This window comes from Zootoca vivipara, chromosome 5 (assembly GCF_965207765.1).
Source record: "Zootoca vivipara chromosome 5, rZooViv2.hap1.1, whole genome shotgun sequence".
Classification (NCBI taxonomy): domain Eukaryota; kingdom Metazoa; phylum Chordata; class Lepidosauria; order Squamata; family Lacertidae; genus Zootoca; species Zootoca vivipara.
In genome coordinates this window covers 32,012,270-32,033,905 of record NC_142588.1, presented here as the reverse complement: position 1 = coordinate 32,033,905, position 21,636 = coordinate 32,012,270, and the positions used below count along the sequence as shown (strand labels likewise).

Below are 21,636 nucleotides of genomic sequence, written 5' to 3'. Positions count from 1 at the left end.
TTAGTGTATCATAAGGTTCAACTTTTCAGTTTTCATTTCACATAAACATGGAATGGTTACAGTACAAGGCTGCTCTGAGCCTCCATCAACACTATTCTGTGGTTTTAGACATACATTCATATTATTCTTAAAGTATTGTACAAAGGTCTAGGACAATTAGGAACAATCTTTGCCCCATACAGCTTTTCACAACTTAAGGTATTAAATGAATACTAACATGGCAACGCTAGAAATTAGACAATCTTGGCTAATTTAACAAAAGCATATAGTTTCCTTTCTTCATGCTTTATAAAAATGGTAAAGCAATATATAGTGTCATCTTTTGAGCACATTAAATACAAAGAAACCAGCATCAAAAACCCTTCTGGACCAATGGGAAAAAGCTGATTGTTCACTAGCAGTCACCTCTGAAACAATGCATCAAAGCATTTGATTTCTGGTGGTAATATTTTTAAAGCTACAAAATTAACCCATCCCGGATGTCCAAGTTTCATATATGTATTCATGCTGACAGTTTACCATGAAAATAGCTAGGTGTGCAAATTGTTCTGTGATAGATGTATATTAGAATGAACAGGAATGGTTTAATTGCTCTAGATCAGCACAGATATAAAGGAGCTGCCAAATAACCATTTTAGACCAATGGCCTATTTAGCAGACACTGTCTTTCTTATTAGCTCTAAGGTCTCAAACAGGTTTTTCTTGTCCTTTCAACTACAGTACTAAAAGCAGCCATTGAGGATATGCTGTGTATTAACCTAGAACTTTATTATGTAATGCTTGAGCTTTACCCCACTAAGCTATGCCCTTTTCCATGCAGCAGAAAAAAGAAGTTCACCATACTGAAGTTATTACAGAAGATTCAAAACTACAAAACAAAATTATGTGGTGATATTCCCACACTAGTCTAATCACAAACTGTCAAAACCCCACCAATTTTCCCCAATGAAATTTGGGTATACTTTTAAACGTGTTCGTCTCCATTAAGCAATCCCCAGGCTTTTAATCACATGTGCTTTTCATTATTTTACTGAAATATAAGTGATTTTATTCCATGTGCTTCCATATAATAATACACCCAACACAGTGACAAGAATGAGACTTTAATCAGTTTTAAGTGGAGTTTTAACACTACGATAAAGGGCTGTTAAACACAATAACAAACGGACATCTGATTTGTATGAGACATTATCCTGTACATGTCATTTTCTTGTTTTGTGTATCCTCGGTGCATAGCATTACACACAGAGCCACTGTTGCACAGCACAATAGTATCTGAAGAGGCTGAATCAGAATAAGGCTGCTTAACAGACTTTTTTTCTTAGTGTATATATATATGTATATATATATAATATTCTATATGAAAACAGACTGAGAATTTTGAACTGGTGGAGTAAAGAGGCAGCTCTACCAAACATTGCAGTTAAAGCCTCCTTTTAGTGCACAGTTCCACCCCTTCCATCTGCATGCATGACACATTTTAACAGTATTTTAAAAAGGTAAACGAGGCACTTTGTGGCAACCACAGGCATCGTTAACATATTGCACATTTGCTAGAATTTTAAACATGGAACTGCACACTGGCACCCCAAACTCTTTTTCCTTAAAGCTGAAAACAATTGATGCTGCATGTAAACATCCCTTCAGTTTACAATTTGTGCCACAGCATATAACCTTGGTGCTATTTTATACAACTGCCCTTTAACTACTGTGACAAACTATTTTAAATGGGGCTACAGATGATGAGGGGATGGCACAGGGCCTAAGAGTAAGCTCCTGTCAAAGTGATGCCTTCAAGTAATTTCAGACATGTAAGCTGCTGCACATCCAAGAATTTAAGCACACAGTCCAGAAACTCAAGAAATTACCTACAAGAATGCATTTTCAAGCTAAATGATGAATACTGTCATAAATAAAGTTTTAATTAGGACTCAAACCTTTCAGTCATAGTAATTCTTGCCATGTTCTATGGGGATGGAAGCTGAAACAAAAGTATAGAAGAGTATGCATAATATATTATATATATATAATATATATATATAATACCATTTTCCTTTTCCAATGACTATACCATAAAAACGTAAGCAAGGCTTCTCAGAACCACTGACACATTCAAAATCCAAACCCTCATTCAGACCTTCACATTCCAAAGGAAGAACAGTGCAAAAGGCCATTGAAATATTTCCAATCTGACCCTCCCATGTTACACAGTAGAACTGTACAAGACACTGAACACTGTCAACATCCAAACATTTTAAAGCACAAACTTTTTAGTTGGCTAAAGTGGCTTTCAAATTGTCTTAACATAAATCAGGCTCAACGTAAGTTGCAGGAGAAAGTCAACGGTGACTTGGTAGTCACCTCTCGCCAATAAGGTCCATGTATGGTATTGTAGAACTGGATCGAATCTGAGGAAATCTAAACATTAGCTTTGAAAAAAAGTTTACGTAATAGATAAAATCTATGATCCTGTGCAGTTACACGCAAGTTCCACTAAAAATAATATGAAGTTATAGGCACGCAACTACACAGATTAGAAATGGGAGCAAATTTACCAATGAATGTTGAAGCAGCATGCTGCCCCTTTGTTCGGTATTCAGCCTGAGTTCTGCCTTGACTAGTTACCATATATACCCTTGTTATCAATGCTAATGGACTAGGAAAAATGGATTATTCCAAATTCTTTTACTCAAATGGGACAATAATGAACAAGTTTAACTCCAATAAACCAATGGGATTTTACACCATGAAATTCGAAATAGCAGTTCCAAATGTTTGAAAGACAAGGATTTTTTTATTTTCTTTTTTTTATAGAAAAAATATTACTTCAACATTTATCATCCACAGCTGGGGGCATGGCAACTGTAACACACAAACAACTGTGTAAGCCTATTTCTGGTAGACAGCCTCCACATTTGTATGGTTAAGTCATTGTTACGGTGTCTCACATGTAACCAAATTTTCATATCCCTTCATTTGTAGATCTTTTAAGATGCTGTAGAAGGTTCATTCCTGTACCCCTAATACAGAACCACTCCCTCTAGCTGCCTTTTCTAGCACCATTATGCTTTAAAAAAAATAAAATGCACAAACAAGCAGTGACAGCGGCGATTCCTCAAATGTCCAGGATTTATTACTGTAGCATGCTAAAGAGGTGCATGTAAGTAAGCTGGGAATGGTACACAATCCAGGGTCCAGCACAAAACAATCCTTTCTGAGCTTCTCTTTCCACTCTCCTACCCATATTACATGCATTTGAATGTAGTAAAACCCGTTACTTCTCCAAGCCAACTGCAGACTTATCTGTTGCCACATAAGTGCAAAGAAAGGGGCAGGATGTGAACCTGTGTATTAGAAAGAGCTTTACAGCCACTTCAATTGGTGACAGAACAAAAAAGGAAAATTCCCTACGTATACACATCAGATCTGTCTCCACTTTTATAAAACTGGAATCAAATGGGAAAGTGCCATCTTTGTGTTTTCCTAATTGAAGTTTAAATGTTCTCTTGACACGAAAAGGTATATACATAACATAGCTACGTAACCTTTTTTTTCCAACTGGACAAGAAGTGTCAAGCCCAGAGACTTCATAGGGCAAAATGAGATTGGTCAGGAAAAGAACTGTTCCTACAACTGATAATTGTGACACAATGTCCTATTGCCATTTCAAAAGGTCCATAATTCAGTTTATTCAAGTTTTCTTCTTTGTGGTATTTTTTCCCAAATAAAAAAAAATATTCAGACTTTTGTAATTTGTGTATGCTGATCTTCGTCAAAAGGTTCATTCTCTGGATCAGAGTCAGTGGTGTCAGAATACCTATAATGATCAGGTTCATTATCACTAACATCCGGTGTTACTGAAGTTGAGCTGCTAGCCTCTGCGTTTGATGGCTCCTCTACTGTTTTTGTGAAAAATAGCTTCACCTAGAAAAAAAGACAAAGGATATCAGTCCATATTTGCTTGGAAAAGAAGGAATAGGTTACTCCCTGCATCTGTAGTTCTTTGTGTGGTCATCTGTGCACAGCACTGTTATGAACAAGAAAAGTGAATGCAGAATATTATACTAGTTGATGTGCTGTTTACAATTCATGTATGCTATAAAAAAAATCACAACCTAGGCATTAACACTAGACAAAAACCCAAAGAGCAAGTATCTTATGTGATTAACTGGGGATCTTTAAAGCAGCACCGGTAATTTCAAGACGTATTGTTATCTTACATCTTTCATTTCTTCTAGAGTGGCTGATCCAATCTTCTATTAATATGGTAAAGCCCCATATTTCTAGCTTCTTCATAGTTATTCTAACAGTTAATCTACTCAGGATGTGGTCACTATCTACTCTATCAAAAGATTTTAGCAAGATCCCAGAAACCTTAAGAAAAGCCTAACGAAGTACTTATTAAATGTGTGCTTCCGAAATGGAATTGTAAAAGGAAACTAATTTTTCTTTCTCACATACTATAGTCTAAACATCAATTAACAGAATTCAACTTGGGTTCTGCCAAAATCAGCTCTTACTATATTTGTATGCAGGTATGGATAACACAAATGAAAGAGGAAAATAAGTCAGTGTGATAGCAGTTTTAACATACAAATAAAACAGTTTAATACAAAATTCTCTTAAATTTGAACATCTTCCTGTTATTGATAATCGGAGGTAAGATTGCCAGAGTAATTCATGCTCTAGTACAGGCATCCCCAAACTACTGCCCGAAGGCCTCTTTTATCCGGCCCGCGACGACCCCTGCCGCCACCCACTCTTAGCAGTGTGGCTGCCCACTTCTGGGTCGGATGTGCGCCGGAAATAAGCTTGAGTGCATGCGCAAGCATGATTTCTGGCACACTTCCAGGTCAGAGGAGACCCATGCGCATGCGCACAAGCTATTTCTGACGTTCCTCCGACTCGGAAGTGTGCTGGAAACAGCGTGTGCGCACACGTATGGGCACGCTTTCACCCGCCCTCTGCGCGATCAGCACAATGGGTGCCGGCCCGAAGCTGGGTAAGTTTGGGGAGCCCTGCCCTAGTAACTCCCAGTTAGCTTACTATAATATGCTTTACATAGGGTGCGCTTGAAGATGACTCAGAAGCAGTGCAGTCTGGTGGAAATCTTATGATATTGCTGGAAATCTTATGATACTGATTCTGAAGCTGCCACTCTCATTTTATATTTACTGGGCAGATGGATGTTATTTTTAAGTTGTGTTTTTGTACCCTATCTTGGGATCACTTGTGATGAAGAGTGGGCTAAAAGTATTTTAAATAAATTCATTGCAGGGTTGTCACACATTTACCCTTAAGGTATACAGTGGAACCTCAGGTTACGTACCATCCTCCTTTCAAACGCTTCGGGTAACGAGCTCCGCTAACCCAGAAGTAGATGCTCCTGGTTGCAAACCTTGCCCCAGGATGTGAGCGGAAGATGTGCAGCGGCAGCAGGAGGCCCCATTAGTGAAAGCGCACCTCGTGTTAAGAACGGTTTCGGGATAAGAACGGGCCTCTGGTACAAATTAAGTTCATAACCGGAGGTACCACCACTGTACAATAAGACCCCAGATTTACTATGCATGGCATACTTTCAATCTCTCTGAGCACACTTCAGGTTTATTTGATAATAGTAATAGTAATAATAATAATTTATACCCCGCCAATCTGGCTGGGTTTCCCCAACCACTCTGGGTGGCTTCCAATAGAAAAATAAAATACAGTAATCTATTAAACATTAAAAGCCTCCCTAAACAGGGCTGTCTTCAGATGTCTTCTAAAAATCTGGTAGCAGTTTTTGTCTTTGACATCTGATGGGAACAGGGCGGGCGCCACTACTGAGAAGGCCCTCTGTCTGGTTCCCTGTAACTTGGCTTCTCACAACGAGGGAACCGCCAGAAGGCCCTTAGGGCTGGACCTCAGTCTCCGGGCAGAACGATGGGGCTGGAGACGCTCCTTCAGGTATACTGGACCAAGGCCATTGAGTATACCTACCTTAAAGTTTGGAGAAAAGTAACGATTTGCCTTGTCTTTATTTGCCTTGTCCAAATCATTTTTTGTTAGTGTAAGTATTAGATATTCCTTATCATTATCTGAACGCTCTGTACTGAAAATCCCATCAAGTTCCTGATCTCCAAGAAGACTTCCGTTTTCTACTTTGTCAGAATTTTCTTCTGGTCCTGGTATGAAGAATGTATTTACCCAGAAATGAAACATTTTGTCCTAGAGACAAAAGGAAAAAAAAACTTGTTTTAACGTAACATAAACATGGCACAATATGAATATATTCTATAGAAATCTGGCTGCACAAATACATACACACGAAGTTTTATGGTGGGGAGAGTTTTCCCCCATCTTCATTTTTGCACTGACACATATACCTCTACCACCCTCCTTTCTGGTAGAGCTGCCCCAATGCCTAGCATGATTATTCATTAAAATTTTGTTGAGTGTTTAATTTCAAAAACCTTTTCTCCTCTTTTTTACAACTTGAAAATCAACCGCAATAATAAGTAGCTTTCTAACTGGCACAAAGACCAGATGATCTGTGCTGCATATACCCCATCTCAGTTCAACTCTTTATTGGCCTGGAGAACTGAACTTTTTCTTCCTCTTCTCCCCCATTCCCTTAAAAATTGAGAAGTGGGTCCACATATTTCAGGAGTAATTATAAATTGAACTTGTGATGATTGCAATGAGGTTGCGATGGGGTCTCACCCATCCTCAGCTTTCCTCATTTTTCCAGCAGAAGGTAAGCTGTATATCCACTTCATCCAAGTGCTGGTACATAGTTTACTGGTACAGCATCACACTAGTGTCACTGGAGGAGCAAGAAGAGATAGATCTTCCTTTGCTACTGCTGCAGCAGTCACCACCGTCAAATGAATGGATGGGTGCAGAAAAAGGTATGGATGGCAGTTGGAAGGGAAGGAGGATGATTTGAGTTCTTCTCTCACTCATATTCAACCATGAGCTAAAAAAAGAATGCAGTCACTGTAATGCTCATCCTCTTATTAAAAAGCGAGCACTATAAACCAGGGTTCATAATCCAGGCCTGGAGGTTACAAGATTTGGCAGCATCAGATACAATTCATTAGAGGAATTTCCAACAATTAAGGATCAAGTCAACTGAGTACCACCACTTTGTACAAGTACAATTAAAACAGGCATAGTACAAAACAAAACAAAACAAGTCATTTGCAACCTCTGATATGTGTGTCTACTGATGTCAAATATCCATGAAAGTCTGTATGGTAGATTAGATACTACTAGTGGTAGCTGCAATTGGTAAGAAACGAAAGTACCCATTAACCAAGGACTAAAATTAACCATAATGGGGATACTGAAATTATCCATTGCTACAGTCAAATTCCTTTCAATAAATGTTTTCCATGATATACTTCCTGTAAGAAATTGTTTGTTTTCTCATGTGTATATTCTGCCTTTTAAGTTGCAAAAGGAGAGAACCTGCTTTTCATCACTAGAAGGAAAGTGTAACAAGTTAAAGAAACATCGTTTCTATAAGGAGTAACACTGCTGTTACAGTAATGTTGAAGTAGATAAAGAACAAGAGATGCTGTTTGGACTAAGTGTGTTGCCTTACACTCCACTAGAAAGCTATTGCCATCCCGTCGCCCCAAAAAAGTTTGTGCTGATTGTTTTAGTCAGATGTTTCATAGTTCTGTACTGAAAGGATCATAGAAAAAATAGAAATGATTCTACACTTCTATATTTACTTTCCTGGTCTGGGGATTCTATGAAAAGGCTGCTAAACGGAGCACCTACTTAACCTAAAACTGCTCAATAAATTGTATCTGCAAGATTTAGAAGCCTTTTGTACTGCTTTTCTATATATACAAGGTAGTCATGTATGCAAGAGGGCAGATTACATTCCAAGTAGTTATGTGTATTAAGACACCATTGTGATAGTCAGGATCATAACCTTCTAATGTCTTAAATGCACTCATCTGTGCTTTCAGGGCATAAATCCAGGTAAGTCCATGAATCTCTAAAGGCAGACCGACATAACTAGATTCCAGAATTATTTAGGAATTATTGATTTGGATAACTGTTGGTGATCTGGGTGAAAGATGTTGGCTGCAACCATATCATTATTACAGTGGCAGAGGACACTCTGGTATAAGGGATACAAGAGGTTGCTAAAAATAGGAATGAAACTTACTAAAAATGCAAATTGTATTCTATTTGTGCTGAAGCCGATTATAGCAACATCTTTTTTAAAAAAATACTCTCATCGTGCAAAAACCAGCAGCAAAGAAAGATTCCTTTGCAGGTGGTACAACTGTACCAAAGCACAGTTCAAAAGTGCTCCCAATGACCTAGCACAACTGGGCTGCTTCCATCCCAGAACACATTCTGTTAATGCAATACACCTGAAGCCAGTTTGAAAGCAAAAGTTACTTTTGTTCAAAGCAGCTCAATTAGCACAGGCTGAAAAACTGGGTACAGTTGAGCCAACCTTGTCCTATGAAATTATGTTTCAGTGTTTTTTGCTCATTTCTATTAAGAAATGCTGACTGGTAGTTAGAAAAACTAACTATCAACTGGTCAGCTTGACATCAATAAGAGGAAAGGTCATAGAACAAATAATTAAATGGTCGGTCTATGAGCACTTAGAAAAGGATGCTCTGATTACTAAGAACCAGCATCAGTTTCTCAAAAACAAGTCATGCCAGACAAACCTCCTCCTCCTCCTCCTCCTTCTTCTTCTTCTTCTTCTTATTATAAAGTTACAAGCTAGTGGATCAGGGGAACACTGTGGATGTAGTGTATCTTGATTTCAGTAAGGCTTTTAACAAAGTCCCTCATGAGATTATTGCAGAGAAGCTGGTAAAGCTGCAGTATCTCACGCCAATATCCTCTTACTACAAAGAACAGCTTTTCCGCGGCAAGTGGAATGGACTGTAGCTGTGGGAAGAGGCTGGGAAACCCCAGTTTACAAGCCCAGTTCTACTGGTACCACTCTGGATTTAACTTGCAATGTTTGGGCTTCAGCCCTGAGATCTCATTTATCACAAAAGGTTGCTCAAATGATAACAGCAAAAGAAGTTAAGACTGTACCAACATGTTCCCTTTTATGCTAAGATTAGACCTATCCTATCCTACTTCTTGACACATAAATAGGACAGACATGTGAGCAGCAGGCTGCCATAATATTCGATTTGACCCTCAGACTTGAAGCACTTGTGGGTCCACTGCAGCATTTAGAAACATTTAACGACCTAATTAGCAAGTTGCCATTCTTTCTGATTTGGGCTCAACAGCCACCGTTAATGAATATATAAGCTAAAGACGACTTCAGCAACTGATGGTTTGGAAACTTCAGATAGTGCAAAATGTGATAGTCCACATCTCTAAGATGAAGTCATGGAAATCAAAGCAGAAATCAGTCATTATATACAACATTTGCTTTAATACTAAGTGGGCAGATGGCATATATACATTGTCCCCTTTCACACAATATCCAGAAACAATGACAAGAAAAGCATAAGTGAGTCATATCTGCTTCCTTATTACTTTGGTAGAATGCCTAAAGTCACCAATAGCAGACTGAACTGAAGAGTTGCTGGATTTAGAACCAGTAAGGAATTGGGGGGGGGGGTTGGAATCAATATTTTCTCAGATTAAAACAAACACACCTTTTTCAACATCTTGTTTTGCTTATGGAAGAATTCCACCTTGATATCACCACACACTGGCAATGGCTGAGGGAATTCGAAGTACATGTATTTGTCTTCACGTCTTGGGGGTCCTGAAGAGGAGGTGAATATCTTTACCTTAAGTTGGTAGACCACAAAATGAGGATCTGCATGATAAAAATAGCCAAGCAGTTTAAAATTAATTTAAAGTCCAGAATTAGAAAGACCTGAAGCAAGTATTTTTTAAAGCATTTGAGTCATGACTCTCAATATGAATGTTGTTATACTAAGCGGTCAACCGTTTCCAAATTAAGTCTGTTGTGAACAGTGACATTTTCAATCAATCTAGCACTGGGTTACTTAAGCGCCTTCTATAGAAGAATGCTTACACAGTGAGCCTCAACTAGAACACAAGTGACTGGCAATTTAATCAGCTGAATTAGCTAGAACACTGCTAGCCAACCAAGGAACAGAACTACTCAACAGAACCACAGATTTAACATAATGGCCTAGTTTGCATAATGGCCAGCCAAGCTATGGCTTACTGGGACTATGAAGGCCAAACTGGTTTGTTCACTTCAGACTCATAGCAGCAAAGTATTGTTAAGAATCAGTTATACTTTTCTAAACTGGGAAGAAAGTTTGTTCTATATACTTGATCACATACAAGTTTTAATTAATGCAAACAGTTAATATAATAGAGTTGAAAAAAAATTAAGCTCTTGTCAAATTACATGTGTAAAGATACTGAATCTCTTAAAAATTAGGTATTCTTGCTATCAAGTATCCATGTGGCAGGGGAGCTCATTCCTTTTCCCCTTCCAACACAGCTTGTGCTTACTGAGGACAGAGTTTAACTATAACCCACGGGTCAGATGACATGCTAAGCCAAATCCTGACTTGGTGCAACAGCAAAAAGGACCAGGGAGTAACAAAACAGCTGCAAGCTTCTCTCTTGACAGCCCATCTACTTACCTCTAAAGCTACTCACCAATTATGTATACTATCATATGATGTTAAGTTTTTAAAAAAACAGAAAATACGGTAATGAGAATTTATGGCTTGAACTAAAGGCTTGTATCGAAAGGTCTTACCTTGCCTGTCCAAGAATTTGAGCAAAAGCAAAATAAGCTTGCTGACCAAGACAACAATCCTAGGCATACATATGTGGGAATAAGCTCTATTCAACTCATTGATACTTATTTTCGAGCAGCTTAAACATGCATAGGATTAGGCTGTGTGCCTCTTACATGGAATGTAGAGTGGGAATTTCATAATTCATTCTGAATTACAAACTAAACTAGAAAGGAGAAGTGACAGAAAAAACATGTAATGAAGCATTTAGGAGAACAAATGAATACTCCAGCCAATTTCTTTAGCAGGCAGGGAGGGAAGAGAGAAAATGGAATTCAAGATTGTTCTAATACGATGGTTCCATCAACATAAGTATTTTTACTTGTCAGACAAATGGCCTCCCCTCTCCTCCCATGTGCTGTTTTAGGTGTCGCCCGACCCTCCAGAGAGGATCTGAGGGAGGTGGGGGGCGCAGAGGAGGAAAGCCCTATTGTGCTAGTATGAGTCCTTACACTAGCTGCCACTGTGCACCAGGCTAGTTGACTCTGACCCTTAGTCTATTGGCTAACTCAGCCAATATTAAAGTGGTTATGAAATGAGAGCAACAGTGAACAGATGTAAATACAAATATTAGAAGACAACATCTCACAGTAGAAATGTTTAAAAACATACTTACTGCAAGTGCCGCCACTAAACATCGGAATAGTTTCAAACATCATCTTATGAAACAGGAGGGCCACTGGTCTGTAATCCAGATGATTCTTTAACAGGTAGCTATAGTAATATACATAGCGCCTCTGACTGGGAATAGTTACTCCCTAAATAAATAAATAAAATCTATAAGATCAAGAATGCTAATCATGTATGCCATTTTTCACACTTTGTTACTTGACTTTCATAAATTAATTTCTGAATATGAATCTGATCTCTCAATTAATTCCTATGTTCCTTAATATGTACACTTCAAAGCCAGTATGAGAGCACTTAAACATTGGCAAGCCTGTAGCATGTTATAAATTTTAATGTCACCAAAAAGAAAAGAAAAAAGCTATCTGTCCATGCTTTTCCATTAACTCGGAATGGTCTTCTATGTATATTCAATGTTTCTTGAGCTTCCTCTTTTATAACAGTTTAATTCCATATTCTGTCACTCACTCCTGTGATGCTGCATAGAAGACTGGTTGCATACAATGGCTAGTTTTTATTATTATTAAAGATATGTGAAAACACCAGGCAGGCCCCACAAATAACCCAGAGATGCATTTTAAATAAAAGGACACATTCTTTTCTTTTTTAAAAAATATATAGTTATTAAAGATTTTCTCAAACAACAGAGAATACAAAAAAGAAGAAAAAAAGAAAATACAAAACCACACAAGTAAAAAGAAAAAGAAAAATAATATCCTAGCAATCAAATCTTATCATAACTTCCTTTTAGGACTTTCCCGACTCTCTCCATATTGGGTCCATTATCACAGCTAAATTAACAGTATTCAATATATTCCATCAAAACTATTTATGATATTTTCTAAACCTTTTATATAATATCCCATATCTCAATTCTACTTTTATCTCCTTTTATCCAATAATTCCAATCTATCATTTCTATTATCCTTTAAATCTATAATCTATAACTTCCCCTCACCTTTATTTTTTGCTGACAATGAATCATCCTTCAATTATTAACTCTTATATCTTAATACATTTATAACAATATTAAAATTTCATCCCTCCTTCCACCAATTCCAGATTCTCTGGAAATTTTAGCGAATTCCATTATTCAGACCAGTATCGGGTCTTCCATATCATCCATCCATTAATTCATTATACGATTCCTTTAACCCATCCCCACCCTTTCCCATATCCTCATACCCGCTTTTTTACACCACTCCTTCTGTTTCTCCCTCCCTCTATCTGCCTCCCAGCACCCTCTAACTTCTTTAAGGTTTTCCCCAAATATGCCCTGTCCTCCCCCCTCTCACTGGGAGGGCAAAAGCCCATCCTAATTTTCCCTTGAGTGGTTCTTGTAACAAGTCCTTCCTCTGTTCCACATCTCTCACTTGTGGAACATTCTCTTCATTTTCCTCCTCTTCTTCAGTGTACAAATCAGTCTGCTGCTCTGTTTCCATATTCATTGTTAATAAATCCTCTTGATCCTCTAACGCCTCTCCAGGTCTGTTGTCCAAATATTTTCTTATTTGTTGGTTTTGCTCACGGAGCTGGTTTGCGTTCAGGTTCAGTTCCTTTTTAATGTCCAAAAGTATTATAGAGATCCTTAGCCAGAGTCCCTCTTTGTCGGATGTTGAGACTACAGCCATCTTATCACTTTCCATCCCGTGGGAAAACAGCAGAGTGCAGGGCAGGAAATGACAGGGATGTTGTTTGGATAGTTACCGTGTTTCCCCCTTTTTAAGACGGAGTCATAATATAAGCCATGGCAGGATTTTAAAGCCTTTGTAAAATATAAGACATACCCCGAAAATAAGCCATGCCTGCAGGGTCGGCTCCCAGCAGCGCTGGGCATGGGAGAGAGGAGACTGAGCAGCCACTGTGGCATTGCGCTGCCAGAGACTCGCAGCCACTGAGGAGCTTGCGGCGCCGGGGCTTGCAGGCGGCTCTCGCCTTGCCGCCCTTTCTCCTGCTCCCGGGGGAGACGTGGCTTCTATTCCCCATTGCCAAGGAAACAGCCCGGGGGAGAGACGCCAGAGCTGAGGCGCCCCCCGCCCGCGGATCCCACGTGCCGCCGAAAACGGCAATGCTTAGGGCCCCCCACTCCTCGCCCGAAGTGGAGTAAGGCCCCCCGAGCGGTCCAGGGCTTGCTTCCGAATGCGCAGGGACAGGACTGCGCTGTTAAACTCTTTGCAAACTCCTTGCCCAAAAGAAAGCTGTCCTGCAGAGTGCCGGATCGAGGAGCCGGTCTGCAGAGTCAGCGCCCAGCAGCGCGGCGCTGGATTGAGGAGGCGGTGCTTCGTGCGGAGCTGCTGGGCGCCGACCCGGCAGGCCGCTTCCTCGATCCGGCGGCCTCCCGGGTGGGCGCCCAGCAGCGCCGCGCGGAGCACCGGATCGAGGAAGCGGCCTGCCGGGTCGGCGCCCAGCAGCTCCGCACGAAGCACCGCCTCCTCAATCCAGCGCCGCGCTGCTGGGCGCTGACTCTACAGACCGGCGGTGCTCCGCGCGGCGCTGCTGGGCGCCAACCCGGGAGGCCGCCAGATCGAGGAAGCGGCCTGCCGGGTCGGCGCCCAGCAGCTCCGCACGAAGCACCGCCTCCTCAATCCAGCGCCGCGCTGCTGGGCGCTGACTCTGCAGACCGGCTCCTCGATCCGGCACTCTGCAGGACAGCTTTCTTTTGGGCAAGGAGTTTGCAAAGAGTTTAACAGCGCAGTCCTGTCCCTGCGCATTCGGAAGCAAGCCCTGGACTGCTCGGGGGGCCTTACTCCACTTCGGGCGAGGAGTGGGGGGCCCTAAGCATTGCCGTTTTCGGCGGCACGTGGGATCCGCGGGCGGGGGGCGCCTCAGCTCTGGCGTCTCTCCCCCGGGCTGTTTCCTTGGCAATGGGGAATAGAAGCCACGTCTCCCCCGGGAGCAGGAGAAAGGGCGGAAAGGCGAGAGCCGCCCGCAAGCCCCGGCGCCGCAAGCTCCTCAGTGGCTGCGAGTCTCTGGCAGCGCGATGCCGCAGTGGCTGCTCAGTCTCCTGCTCTCTCCAGTGTCCAGCACCGGCGCAGCTGGGCACCGACCCTGCAGGCTGCCTCCGGAACCCAGCAGCAGCAACGCTGGCTGCCGTAATTACAGTTAAAAAAAAATTAAAAAGACACCCCCCCGAAAATAAGCCATAGGCTTATTTTCTTGGGTAAAATAAATATAAGACGGTGTCTTAAAATGTGGGAAACACGGTAGTACTCCATTTTAAACCCAATCTGGGAATCTTTTCTCTTCTTAATTCTCTTCCATGATTGAAGTTCTTTACTTTTTAACCAAGTCCAAGTCAAAGCAAATAAAATTTGTAATCCTCACTTAATTTCTATGGTCCATTCGCTAATCCCTCCAGGAACCCAGAACAGGCTTCTTCAGGGACTTCCTTTAAATACACTTCTTTAAACTTGTAGGGAATTTAAATATTACTTCACTCTTCACTCCCCCCACCCTGCTTCAGGGAGAGAGCTTTTAAGTCTAATTGATGGCAAATTAGATGTTTCCTTTCACCTTCCCGGCAGGGGTCAGGTTACTGTTTCACCAGTCTCTCAATAGAAGAGGTGACTTCCAAAAGGACACATTCTACTCATGTAAATTTATATTTTGGTATGAGCTTTCGTGTGCATGCACACGAAAGCTCATACCAAAATATAAACTTAGTTGGTCTTTAAGGTGCTACTGAAGGAATTTTTTTATTTTGCTTCGACTCAGACCAACACGGCTACCTACCTGTAACTACTCATGTAAAAACATGCTGATTCCCATACCATCCTCTGGCCGGATTTAGAAGGCGATTGGGCCGCATCCAGCCCCCGGGCCTTAGTTTGGGAACCCCTGTTCTAGTCCATTGGGTGGGGTTAATTAAATACTGTAGAGGATTATCCAAGTCCTGTCTTCCATTGCAAAGTTACATGCAAAAATACATAAGTAGTTCATTATAAGAAGTAGAAATATAAGAAGAAATGGGCAAAAGGGGAAATTTCAGCTGGCCCTGTAGTTCTGATATTTTAAATGGTAGCAGGAAGTTTCCACAGAAAGCATCAAGATAACACTAATTTATTCTACTAGACTCCACTGATCTTCTGCTTTCCTCTCCTTTACCATGTATAAAAATACTAATACAGAAGATTAAGTTCCAGTTCAGTTGTTCAAAATAGACTACACATTACCAACTATCACCAGTCATCATGCTCCTATTATTGTATGGAAATAAGTACCAGTCCTTAAAACAAATAAAAGTGCAGTCAAATGCTTTAGTCAGGGAAATCACAGCTGAGTTGTCATGGTTTATCTGAATATAGGCCTAAATTCTTATATATTCCACACAGAGAATAGTATGGATTAATTGTACAGGTCCAATTCTGATCATGAGTTGAAAGTTATAGTAAAACCACTATCCTTTTCCTTTGCAAACCAAAACTGAGAATTGTACAACTGTTTTCAAAACCAGGACTGTACATTATTTTTCCATTCTGCACTATATTTTGATCTGCATGTATATGAAAGCATCTGCATTGTAAGCTATGAAGGCTTTTTCTTCTATACTGACGTAACTATTTTTCAGAATTTTCTATTCACAGACATGTTTTTTTCCAGTTTCATATAGCTAAATATATTAATGACTGAACTTTACAGCACATCCACAATATTTTGGTATACTGAAAACAATTTATTTTAAGCCAGGGGTAGTTCTCTGTAATCTATGCCATATTTGTTCAGTACTGTAAGCCATTTACATGGTAGAACTCAAAACAAATGTTGATGCTATTAAGCCCAAAAGTAAACAAGGTATTTATTGAGATTAGAAACTAGAAAATAATGTTGTTGTTTTTAAATGATTTGTATTAAATTTTCTGTTTTACAATTTCAAATACTCATTTTACATCCTTAAGATATCAATGATTTCCCTTCTTCTCTTTTCATGGTTCATTTTACATATCTTTAATCCCTGCATATTTTACAAAAACTGTACCACTCAGTATTCCATTATTGCATCCATCAAGACTTATTTACACTTGGGGGATTATTTTGAAATAAACCTCCAAGGTCAGACTAAATTATAAATGGTCTGGGATGCAAGTAAGGCGGTGATGAGGGGACTGTTTATACAACAAAATTTGATTAAAAGGAAATTGAAAGAAAAAGGAACAAAGAAATCTGAGATGAAATTACGGAAAAGGAGAAGGAACTGTCAAATAAAATGCTAACGAAGAGTCAGTAAAGCAGGCAATTAAATTATTACAAACCCAATACTCCATGATAGTGAATGAAGAAATAAGTTGGAAAATAAAAAGAGTAAAGCAGAAATATTTTGAGCATCCCAATAAATCAGGAAAATTGTTAGCATGGCAATTGAAAAAAAGTGAACAAAGAAATTTCATTAATAAAATTAATGTAAATGGGAAAAGTACAGATAAGATGAAGGAAATAAGAGAGGCATTTGTGAAATATTTATCAGACTTGTATAAAAAAAAGGAAATGATTTTTTTTTCAAAATAGAGGAATATATAAAAAATACTAATCTGTCAAAAATAAAAGAGGAACAATTAGTGATTCTAAATACCCAAATAACAGCTCAAGAAGTTTTAGAGGCAATAAATTGGACAAAAAGTGGTAAGTCTCCTGGGCCAGATGGATGAACGGCAAAATAATATAAAAAGTTAAGTGAACAATTAGTGAATCCATTGAAAGATGTGATGAATGAGATTTTAAAGACAGGTGGAATCCCAGGAACATGGAAGGAAGCTTATATAACAGTAATTCCAAAACAAGATTCGGATCTAATGCAAATAAAAAATTATAGGCCCATCTCATTATTAAATAATGATTATAAATTATTTGCAAATATTTTGGCTAAAAGAATGAAAAAAATTCTAGGTGAATATATACATCAAGATCAAGCAAGGTTTCTTCCAGGTAGACAAATGAAGGAGAATATAAGAAATACTCTAAATGTGATAGAATACCTGGAGGTAAAAAAATGAATGAAAGAAAAAATTGCAATGATGTTTATAGATGCTGAAAAAGCTTTTGAAAATGTGTCCTGGGATTTCATGAAAAAAATGACTTGAAGAAATTAATTGTGGAGATAAATTTTAAAAGGAATGCAAGCAATATATTCAGAACAGAATGCAAAATTAATTGTAAATCAGGTGATAACGAAGGGATGTAAAATACAAAAAGAAACTAGACAAGGATATCCATTATCACCGCTGTTGTTCATCTTGGTCCTGGAAATACTTGCAAGAAATATAAGCAGAAAAAGAGATTATAGGGATTAAAACTGGTTGGACAGTGTTCTCGAAGCTACGAACATGAGTTTGACCAAAGTGCGGGAGGCAGTGCAAGACAGGATTGCCTGGTGTGCTACGGTCCATGGGGTCACGAAGAGTCGGACACGACTAAACAACAACAAAACTGGGAAGAATGAATTTAAATTGAAAGCCTTTGCTGATAACTTCGTAATTACGGTAGAAGATCCAAAAAATTATCTCCCTAAGGTGATAGAGAAAATTCAAGTATTTGGGGAAGTGGCAGGATTTAAATTAAATAGAAATAAAACTAAATTATTAGTGAAAAAAATTAAAATAAGAAGAGAAAAAAGATTTGGTGCAAAGAATTGAGATAGAAAGTCATAAAAAAGTAAAATATTTAGGGATATGGTTAACAACACGAAATATAAATGTGTATAAAGACAATTATGAGAAAGTATGGTGTGAGATAAAAAGGATTCTAGAAATATAGAGAAGAATGAACCTTTCCCTATTAGGAAGAATTGCGGCAATAAAAATGAACGTGCTGCCAAAAATGCTCTTTCTTTTTCAGACAGTCCCAGTAATGGTCAAGGAGGATCGCCTCAAAAGATGGCAAAAGGATGTTTCCAAATTTGTCGGGGGGGGGGGAGGCCAAAGATTAAACATAAGATACTTACAGATACAAAAGAAAGAGGAGGCTTTGCCCTCCCAGGCCTTAAATTATATTATGAGGCTGCATTGTTTGGTCTGGATTAGGGACTGGATAAAACTGGAAAAGGAATGAGCATTAGATTTGGAAGGAGGGACATGACAACTGATCTGGATGGCATGCATACTTATGGTGTGGGAAAGGGAAAGTATATAAAGGATTTTATAGCCATATAATTTGGAAATTATTAATGAGAGTGTGGGAAAGGTATAATGAACAAAAAAACACCTTGGTGGCTATCACCAACAGAAGCTTCATTACTCAAACCGCTTGGCAAAAAGGGAAAGTGGCCTACATATTAGAGATTTATTGAAAGATCAAGAAGGAAAATGGAAATTAAAAGACTATGAAGAAATTAAAGATCATTTTCAGAGTTGGTTGCATTACAGACAATTAAATGAGATGTTTAAGGGGGATAAAAAGGGGTTAGCTATACAACTTTTAGATTTCAAAAGGAGGTTATAGAAGAAGATGCAAAACTACTGAAGAAAGCATACAGCATTCTGCTAGAATGGGAAATGAAAGACGAGGAGGTCAAATTGGTTATGATCAAATGAGCGCAAGATATAGGACATAATATACAATTTGATGATTGGGAAAAATTGTGGAAGGTAAATTTGAAATTTACAGATTGTTCTCTTTTGAAGGAAAATTATATGAAAATGATGTACAGGTGGTATATTACACCAGTAAAAATGGTAAAAATGTAAAAAAAAACCAGGTCAAACATACGGTATGTTGGAAATGAAGAAGAAGAAGAAGAAGAAGAAGAAGAAGAAGAAGAAGAAGAAGAAGAAGAAGAAGAAGAAGGTACTTTATATCATTTGTGGTGGGAATGTAGAGAAGTAAAAAAAATTGGGAGATGATCTTTAATGAATTGAAAAAGATGTTCAAAATGACATTTATAAAAAAAAAAACACCAGAAGCATTTTTGTTAGGGATTCTAGGACAAGACCTACCAAGGAAAACAAATAAGTTATTTATGTATGCTACAACAGCAGCAAGAGTCTTGTTAGCACAAAGATGGAAGAATGAGAAAATCCCAATGAAAGAACAATGGCAAGAAAAACTGATGAGCTATGCGGAGTTGGCAAAGTTGACATATAAACCACGTGAGAAGGACAACCGTGACTTCAAAGAAGAATATGAACTTTTTACAAACTATTTAAAAAGACAACAAAAGGATCTGGACTCCTTGGCAGGTTTTGAATAAACATTCACAATTTATTAGTAGAACACATGACAGATAAGGCAACAATATGTACAATTTTATAACATGCTGAGAATAATATGTACAAACAAACCAGAGAGGGGAGCTGAGGGAAGTCCTTAGAGGGTGGGAGAGGGAGGGGGGGAGGGGGAAATGTAATCGGTTATGTTATTGGTAATTTGTATTGTTCTTAAAAAAACTTTAATAAAAATATTTTTTTAAAAAAAACTTATTTACACTGTTGAATTTATCTTAATGCTGCCAGCGTTTTCATTTGTACACAATTATTTTACATATATTCAATAAACGTTTTCCAAAACATTTAGAAAATCATTTTGACCTTAACCAGTGCTGAACATCAATACATTCAGGTTTAGTTACTTAAAGTGTTCAGAGTCACTCTTGCCAAACTGCATCCAAATGAAACAAAAATCACTGGAAAATTTCTCATTAATTTTCACAGTTCGTATCAATTATATTTTCTACCACAATTTACCATGGGGTTGGGGTGGGGACACTGCTCCTCCAGATTCTTCTTCACATATAACTGATTTCTTTTTCAAGCTGTAAGTCATTCTTGTTGTCCCCAAACATAAATGCAACACTAAAACTTCAGACAAAAAAAACCCTCAAGCCAGAATGTTGAACCAGGGATATCACCTGTAGAAAATCACTAAACAGCAGTACTGTACATTAATGTACTGAAAATGACAACTCAACTCTGATAACACTGACTTAATCATCCACTTCTGAGGGTATACACACAATCCAAATCCAGCAAGGTTCCCTCAATTCTGCATTCCAAATGAAGAGAAAAATATTGATACCTGTAACATTCAGAGATTTTCCATTTGTTCTGATGTTCAGCCTACTAAAGCAAGATTAATTCCGAACCTTTTTAGACCCTTTAAAAAGCAGCTCAATTCTGCAAAAACCTCAAGGCTTCAAGCAAAACACTGTATTTAAAATAAATTCCTTATGTCACAATACCAAATACGTATCACATTCCCCCCTCCTCTACCATGAGCAAGATCAACAGGAAATGTATTGAACTAGCACTACAGAGAACAGGGACCTACCATATATACTCAAGTATAAGCCAACCCGAATATAAGCCAAGGCACCTAATTTTACCCCCCAAAACTGGGAAAACTTACTGGCTCCAGTATAAACTGGTTCACCACACCACAAACCGGCAGAGGAGGAAGGAGCAACCCGAAAGGGCTGCTTTCAGACTGCTCATTCCTTCTCCGCCCACAGCGGTAAACAGAGTGTAATAAATGTAATAATAACAACAATGACCAGGATAAGCTTTAAAAAGGACTTTCGAACCAGCTCACTCTTGATCTATCCACGATCAGCAGAGATTTTTTCTGCATAAGGCCTTAGAATACCCTGCTCATCATTACCTGTAGTTATAATAGTTCGTATTAATTGATATTAGGAGGACTGAAACTTAGTTATACAAGGTACTTCTTAAACCCTTCTCCCAATAGTAAAGGGACCCCTGACTATTAGGTCCAGTCGTGACCGACTCTGGGGTTGTGCGCTCATCTCGCATTATTGGCTGAGGGAGCCGGCATATAGCTTCCTGGTCATGTGGCCAGCATGACAAAGCCGCTTCTGGCAAACCAGAGCAGCACATGGAAACACCATTTACCTTCCCACTGTAGCAGTTCCTATTTATCTACTTGCATTTTGACGTGCTTTTGAACTGCTAGGTTGGCAGGAGCTGGGACCAAGCAACGGGAGCTCACCCCGTCACAGGGATTCAAACCACCGACCTTCTGATCAGCAAGCTCTAGGCTCAGTGGTTTAACCACAGCGCCACCTGGGTCCCTCTCCCAATAGGCAGACCTTTAAATCCTGTTGGAGGAACTTTACCTCTAATAAGCACAACTAGAGATTGTTTCACTAAGAAAGTAGCTATAATTTTTGTTAAATAAATATAAACATGTGGGGAAACCCCTTACCCTTGTGCAACCAAGTTGTCATAAACAGCAAAGCAACCAGACATTCTTATGCCATCCAGTGTTTTTTTGTGACCATATAACA

The 21,636-nt window shown here is 39.0% G+C and overlaps 1 protein-coding gene across 1 annotated transcript in view; it reads right to left on the bottom strand.

The window, feature by feature from the left end:
* Positions 1–1,087: 1,087 nt before the first annotated feature.
* PTEN (phosphatase and tensin homolog) overlaps positions 1,088–21,636 on the bottom strand; it is a 54,484-nt gene continuing 33,935 nt past the window's right edge. The window contains exons 6-9 of the mRNA XM_035137353.3: positions 11,395–11,536; positions 9,645–9,811; positions 5,980–6,207; positions 1,088–3,924 (exon numbers count right to left, since the gene is read on the bottom strand). Of these exons, the coding sequence (XP_034993244.1) occupies positions 3,739–3,924; positions 5,980–6,207; positions 9,645–9,811; positions 11,395–11,536 (723 nt within the window). The 3' untranslated portion in view covers positions 1,088–3,738. The remainder of the gene's footprint in view (positions 3,925–5,979; positions 6,208–9,644; positions 9,812–11,394; positions 11,537–21,636) is intronic.